Consider the following 7,835-nt stretch of genomic DNA (forward strand, 5'->3'; position numbering starts at 1 on the left):
GCTTGAAATTGAACATTAACATCAGATTACGCTCAGTCATCGATCAGTTGAATAGTTTGATTGAGAGTGTTTCGTGGCGTGGCAATCCTCGTGAGTAGCTGGCGAGTTTACTGTTTGTCTAATATTTGCACCCCTGACTCCTCTACCGACCGCCATCAGAGTGTAGAGTACTCAAAACGGAGTAACCAACATAATGGAAAACATCTAAATAACGGACGGAAAGAAAAGGGAGCGCGAGCAGAAAGAAAGAGAAGTTTAGTTTGGCCATAGGAAAAGTGTAGTACGTTCGGTGCTCGTCATGAAACATCATCAACACTTTTCTTTCGGTTGCAGCCTGCTCCCCGGAGCTCTTCGATCGAATTAGAAAAGAGATTAGAAGGTAGCTCGGGAAAGAGAGGGACAGTGCCATACCGAACGAACGACAAAGAGCGAGAGAGAAAGACGTTGGCGCTCTTCCAACACGGCAAGAGCGGAAGTTGCGATGTGGCGAACATTGTTTTAAGAGAATAATCAACCTTTTCTCTCTCACTCTCTCTCTCTCCGCAGCAGCTCTCGGTATTGTCTTCTCCCTGGGGGGCGTCGAAAGCGGGGGGCTCTTTGGCTCGCATGGTGTCCCCGCCGTTTGGAGACCCCTCGGCCAGCGTGTTGGGATGGGAGAGACATACACTGTTGGTGGCATGTTTTGCCAACGGATGAGCAATGGAGTGTCGAAATAGTGATGTTTTAACCGTCCTTTGGGTCCATCCATGCTCTTGTGTCGGTTGGTATGCTGCAAAATGATTACACTGATAACAGTTGGGTTGATAATAAATTTTAATTATTAAGGACCTTCTACCTCCCAAAGTAAGGGCTAATGTTGACTAAGTCAGAGGGAAAGGAAAACACTTCCAACCCGCAACTAAAACTCCTCGATTGACGATTGAGCAGCGGGGACCCAGTCTCTATGCGACCGAGGGCAATCTGTTAGCCATTAATGCTTCTCCGTGTACGCGTTGCGGTTTCCCTGCTGCTTCCCTGCGCTCTATCAACCCCCAGCTTCCTGTGTCCTCCAGAGACACGGTGATTGATCAGAGCGTGTGGGCTTGCGTAATGCAAAAGGACTCTTGCCGTCCGTGGCAACCGTAATGAGGGCCCTCCGTTGCCGAGGTGTTCGCTAGATTCCCGCTGGCTGATTCTTGGCTGCCGAAGGATGTCTTGTTGCATTCATCAATGCCAAGCGGGAGCGAGAGAGAGAACCAGATCGATCGAGAGAGAAAAGGACCCGCCAAAGCTTCCCACTCGCTCTGTAGCGACCGTGTGGTCGAGCACGATCGTACCGTGAGCGAGAAAGGAAAAAGGAAAAGTGCAAATCGATACGATAGAAACCCAACCTGCCATGCAGGGCGTGAGTGAGCGAGAGAGCTGTATGGTCCAATGGAAAAGGCCGCGTAGTACGGCCCCCCTTTGGTGTCGTAGAGAGCCAACGTTCACGAGAGGGTTGCTGGCGACGACCGGCTCCCCTTCTATCCAGCAGCTTCGACATGTTCGGTCTCTCGCTCTCTCTCTCACACGGGGCTCCAAGAGTTAAATTCGCGTCGGCGGCCGTGTGTGGGAGCATTGTGAATAGCATAGCGAAGTGCGAGCGCGAGCGCGAGCGCGAGTACTCCGTCAACCCGGCACACGATCTTAGCGTGGCCGCGGTAGTGGTGCTCAGTTCAGTAGTAGTTGTACCGCAGCAGAGTTGAGGCGACGACCGACCCACGGGACACTAGCGCAATCCGCGGGCGAGCAAAGGTACGAACATTTTAACACTCCACCACGACCACCACCATTTCGGCGCGCGAGACACGGCCTCGCTGGGTGGGAGCGTTGCCAAGCATTGTAGTTCGGAAATCGAAACACTAGAAACCGCGCCGCGATCGCGATTTATCGTCGTCGTCGAGCGACAACGATTGGGCGCCGTTGCGATGTGCTCTCTCGGTCCTTCGTAGTTATTTTCATCGGTGATCGATTTTTTTTACTCTTCCGTCAGACCCCCCGCGGTGTGTGGTGCCCGCGGGGGTTTCTTCCGGCCCATCAACGGAGTGGAAGCTGAACCGTTTCGACGATCGATTCCAAGCCGCTGCCGAACGGGCAAAGGAGCACAGCTCCCGTTTCATCCTTGACACGTTTCCAGACTGGGCGCCGGCAATTGGCAAGAAGATTACTTTCCACGGGCACGATTGATAAGCGAGATTGGTGTGGGATTGTGTGGCCACCGGCCGTAGTTCCGCCAGTGGTCGGCAGCTAAGTTGGGGAGAGGCCGGCTACCTAATCGCCAGGATGCTTTTCTTAAGTCTCTCCACCCTTGCCAAATGGCGGTTACCCAATCGGCCTCCTCTGGTACACGGGGATTCCGTTAAGTGTTTCATTGCCAACCCAAGGCGGCACACCACTAATCCGATGGGAATATGTGGGCACTATCCTCCGATGCATGGTGCTGTGTGGTGTGTAGCCTGTTTACGGTTGCAAAAGATGATAACACACCGCTATGTGGGGACGACTGGTCACGAAACATGCCAAACTCTGGCCGGCGGTCTCTATTGATTGCTGCGGCGAAAGTTGGCAAACAACAAAACAGTACCCAAATAATATTTATGCTGCTTCGGTTACCGCAACACCTGGGCTTTGATCGTTCGTATCCGATTTTCGGCATCGAATCGCTAGGACCCTTGGGCTTCGATTTGAAGATCACCCTTTTCAGTTGTTTGTTTCTCCTTTCCATGCTCTCGGCACCGCAAAGCTCAGCGGCGATTTAGAAAGAAAGTATTGTTTATTCGGAAATTAACGTCTAACATTTGCGTCTCTTTTGCTCATTTACAGGTACTGCCGATCGTGTCACCAACTGTGTGCAGTGAGCTTTTCATGTACACAAGGAAGTTCGTGAACATCGGACGCACCCGTTCAGTGATATCGATTGTGTAAAAGCTAGAAAACCGTAACTCAACAAACGGATTGAACCCTCCAAGCACCAATTATATGGTGATACCCAGTGCGACCGTGCATAGTATGGCTTAAACATGCCTGCGTACGCGAAGGAACGCTCGCCGATATTTTGCTTTCCCACATGTTACGCTCGTCGATGCAAAGCAGGATATTGTTACTACAGATCGTTGCAGCCCCGTAGCACTGCCGGCCAGCACGGTGCAAACTTAATCACGTTCGTTATCAGCATCGGTAATTCGCTAAACCGAGCGACCGACACAAGGCGCACCGAAGTATGCTGAAGCCGATAAAGAACTTTTTGACCTATTTGCAAAGAAATGCCAATAGTACGAACATTTTCGGGTAAGCGTGCGCCGCAAATCGTCATGCAGCGAGAATCCGGATGTTAACATCAACCACGTTTCTTTCACGTTCTCCCTGGGCCTAGGTTAACAACACCAGCAACAACGGAAATGGGTCGACCCGAGCAGCCTCGGTTGGAGGAAACGATTGTGATTGCGAACGATGACCTGCTGTCCGACAACGCGGACCCGCTGTACGACCCGCTGGCCCTGGACGACTGTCCGGTGGCTGCGGTACAGCACGAGACGCAGGAGCTGAATGATAGCGACCAGCTAGAGGGTGATACGTCCACCGGCAAGATAATATTGGTCGATTTATCCACACTGAAGACGAGAATCGGGATCAACGACTCGGACACTGACGAAGACGCCAACGAGGAAGAAAATGAGATATTGTCCTCTGTCTTGCCCGCTGCCAGTGGAATTACGCCGACCAACGGTGCAATCGACGATGAGAAAGAGCAAGGAAGCAAAGAAAAGAGCGACCACCGCGTTACCGGCAGTGTGATACCGGTCCCAAGAGGCGAACCGGAGCAAGAAGTTCTCTCGGATAGCGACACGGTGTTGGTGTTAGACTCATCAACAGCCTCCGACAATGATGCCTTTACGGTGGATGTTTCGGATGTGGAGGCTTCGGTTGAGAAGGCCAACAAGCAGGGCGGAGAGGAACCATCGGGCTCGCAGAGCGTCGCAAGTTCGGTATCGATGAATGGCCATCACGTCGAAGCCGTGCACGATCAGGATGCTATCATGGATGACGTCAGTGTGGTGGAGTTAGATGAGCCCGAAGCTGCCTGCAGAGTGTCAGACGGGGAACCGATGACCACCGTGGGTGAACAGATATTGCCAGCGGTCAGTGTGGAGGAAGAAGAGGAAGCTAGCGATGGGTCCGACTCGGGCCTGGGATTGGAACCGACCTCCACAACCGTGGCTCTGGATGTTGAAATACTTCCACCGATGAAGAGTAGCCTTAAACGGCGCTCTCAGCCATCGAATGCGGATGCCGAAGGTGCGTCGGCTTCGCTGCCGGACAAGGATGAAGGAGTGAGCAGCCACAAGCGGGTGAAGAAGGGCATCACGTTCGATGGCGTAACGGTGTACTACTTTCCACGAATCCAAGGATTCGGTTGTGTCCCATCACAGGGTGGTTGCACGTTGGGCATGGAATCTCAGCATGTTCACTCGAGGTAAGGGGAGGATCCAATATGGCAATAGAAGCTTCTTCTCATTAGTTCCTTTCGATTCCGTTTTTATACTGTTTTCTGTTTGTGCTCTTACAGACGACTGTCCCTGGCGGAGCACTTGGCAGAGCAGCGTAAGGTACACCGGCAGCAGCTGCAGGAACTGAATCCACGCAGCTCGTCGAGCGAGGACACTAGTAGCGAGGAGGAACCGAGCGAGAGTGGCTCGGAGGCCGATAGCGAATCGTACGGATTCCTGCAACCAGTTACGGCTCGGCAACGGCGGTCCCTCCTAAAAGCGGCCGGCGTACGGAGAATCGATCCGGACGAGAAGGACGAATGCCGCGAGATACGAACGTCGCGCGAAGTTTGCGGTTGCACGTGTCGCGGCTTCTGCGACCCGAACATCTGCGCCTGCAGCTTGGCCGGCATCAAGTGTCAAGTGGATCGTCCCAGCTTCCCGTGCGGTTGTACGCACGAGGGATGCAACAATACGGCCGGGCGGGTAGAGTTTAACCCGGGCCGTGTACGCACCCACTTCATCCACACGATCATGAGGCTGAGCCTCGAGGACAAGGCGAACGAGGTGCGCCGAACGATGGTGGCTGATGGTGCTGGTAGTAGTGCCGTTGGATCCGTCGGTGGACCAATGGTGACAAACGGTGGCTGTGCAAACGATGGTGGAGTTGCAGGCAGGTCAGTGGCCGCGGCCACTGCTGTCAACAGTTGGTCCAGTGGCCCAGTTCGATTAACTCCGGCAATGGGTGAAGGGTCAATGATGAACGATCACTACCATCATCAGCAACAGCAGCTACATCACCATGCTGTAGCATCTCACGGGCCCTACCATATGGCTGCTGCTTCCGGTCAGCATCACCCACTTCCGCTACAGCACCCACTCACCACATACCATCAGCATCACCTGTCGCCACACCTACACACGGGGCCATATCATGGAGCCCACGGTGGAGCTGGTGGCGAGTATTTTGCGTTCCGAGATTTCTACGGCGGAACAGCGTTGGGAGTGCCGGGAACAAGCACCCGTCCGGAGCACTTTTACGGTCACTACGCAGGATCCGGGCAGAACAGTATGGCACCGTATCACACCCATCACACGCACCATCACACGTCACCATCGATGATGATCGTGCCGCAACAACATCATCCGGCGAGCGTTAGTGAGTCCGTTCATCATCATCATGCTGTGCAGAACATGAACATGATGACGACCAGCCATGATCGGCATACAGCCTACGGTGACAGCTCTGCTGGTCCGGTCCCTCCGCCAATGGCAGTTGATTCGAGTTCGCCCGGCACCGATGCGATCCCCTCGACTGGTATACCGTTCCCGATGTGCGAACCATCGGAGGATTGCACCAGTCTGGCTGATGTTCCCCTAGAAACGATCGTTATTGACAGTGCGGACACGTCCACCACCACGTTGGATGATAGTCTGGTCCAGGATGATAGTGGACTGGTCGTCAGCCAACCGGAACCGTCCACCCCCGATGTACAACCCAAAGACTCCACACCAGCCGAAGCGTCGAATGTGGGCTCCTCACTACCCGCCGATACGATATTCTTCGACCTAACGACACCGAGTGCCGGCAATACGGAGCGTCTAGAAGCAATCAACGATATGCTAGAGTGCAGCCGGCGGCACTCGATCAACCTAGCGCGATGTGCGGCGGCGACCTCGATTGTGGCAGAGGAGGACAGTGAGTTGCGTGACTTCTGTCACTCCCCGGAACCTTTTCGCACCGTTGCACCGACAGAACCGGACCGAACGCTGCGTCAATTGGCGGGTGAGCAATCATCCAAACGACGGGACCATCATCACCTTCCCAGTGATACTTCTTCCCATCTCCTCGATTCTGATGCCGATGATGATGATGTTGTCCTGTGCCAGAGTGGCGCTCGACAGGACGGCAACGGAGACACTGTGTACCTTAACGGAAGTGGCCTAAACTCGGAAGTAGACAGCGGAACGCACAGTAATGGTACCGCCACGGAAAGCTTAAGCAGTGGGAAATGTGTTTCGTCACCCGACGTTATAGAAACGAAACCGCCGGCCCCACTTTCCAGTAAGCACCAGCCGAATCTACTTACCATTGAACAAGCGGACATGGCAGCCGAACCGGTGACGGGTTGTTCCCGAACGTCACCGCGAGAAAACGATGGCGGTGATTGTGTGGCAGTAGCCGATGAGCCGAGCGAAAATCTAAGCGAGATTATTAAGAACAGTATCGTGGAGACGGCTGTAACGCACTGATGTGCCCTGTTTCTGTTATGTCCCTGTCACACCCCGAGTGTGCCCTCGACAGTTTGGGATTTTAATAGGCGACGCCGATCTCTGTCGCTTGCCCTTTTTGCCGTTTACGTTACGATTTTGATTGATGTCTGTGTGTGATCCACAAGACTTTTGAAAAAAACAGGTCATTTGTTCAGTAGGTTTCGTGTAGGTTTTTACTGTAAACGCTTGGCCTCGACTCGACCAAACGTTTTACAATTTACTTTTATTTGGCACGTTACATATTGTGGCAACATTCGTTGTACAGCAGAGTACGCACACTGTAAGCCGTTTTCCGTTTGGTATGTCAGTGCGCCATCCGACCGCGGGACCTAGTACAGAAGACCAAACAGGAGAAACAGGGACGAAGCAACGGTGGACCGCGCGTTCAATGAACGTGTGCACCGGGGCTGTATTAGGTCGCAAACGACCTATAAAGAACAAGTCGACAGGAAACCTACTACTAAGGTTGCCTCAATTGTACATACCAACGCCGTGATTGTGGTTGCTGGAACTGTGGATGCAGGAGCAACACACAATTGAAGCACACAAAATCTATCCTGAAGTGAAGGGCAGCAATCCTCCTGCGAATGTCGTGCCACATCCATCGTACCAGCACACCACCCCAACTGCACAAGCGGGAAATCCGTAGCGACAAGATGTACCTAAACCCTGCTTGTGCGAGTTTGTTGCGTACGAAACACGGAGGCCAGGAGGGCCAGGGCAGCACACGCTAGCTAGTGTCAGTAACATAAAACATCTATATAAATTATCAATAAAAGCAAAATTAGCAAGCAAATCTTTCAGTAGCAATGCGGTGGTTGTGTGGTTTGATTGGTTCGCGCTGTTCCATATCACGACCCAAGCAGATTTCCACCTAAACTTTTCCTTCATCATTCCTGCTTGACACTGCTCGATGTTCGATCACGGTATTGTCTAATAAGTTTCCAAGAAAAAAAACCGTTATCAAATCTTCAACGTGTCTTATCAGTAACTGAATCGTGTAATACAAATTGACGAGTGTTTCTTCGTTTCGTGCGTATGGTTTGGTCGGAACAA

General features: G+C 52.8%; 1 protein-coding gene across 1 annotated transcript; it reads left to right on the top strand.

Annotated features, from left to right (window-relative positions):
• The first annotated feature begins 3,238 nt into the window (after positions 1 to 3,238).
• Positions 3,239 to 7,564, top strand: LOC131208128 (uncharacterized). The gene is made up of 3 exons (XM_058200777.1): positions 3,239 to 3,306; positions 3,392 to 4,492; positions 4,586 to 7,564. The coding sequence occupies exons 1-3, from the start codon at positions 3,239 to 3,241 to the stop codon at positions 6,756 to 6,758; spliced, it is 3,342 nt and encodes a 1,113-aa protein (XP_058056760.1). The 3' UTR covers positions 6,759 to 7,564.
• Positions 7,565 to 7,835: the final 271 nt, after the last annotated feature.

This window comes from Anopheles bellator, chromosome 2 (genome assembly GCF_943735745.2).
Source record: "Anopheles bellator chromosome 2, idAnoBellAS_SP24_06.2, whole genome shotgun sequence".
Classification (NCBI taxonomy): domain Eukaryota; kingdom Metazoa; phylum Arthropoda; class Insecta; order Diptera; family Culicidae; genus Anopheles; species Anopheles bellator.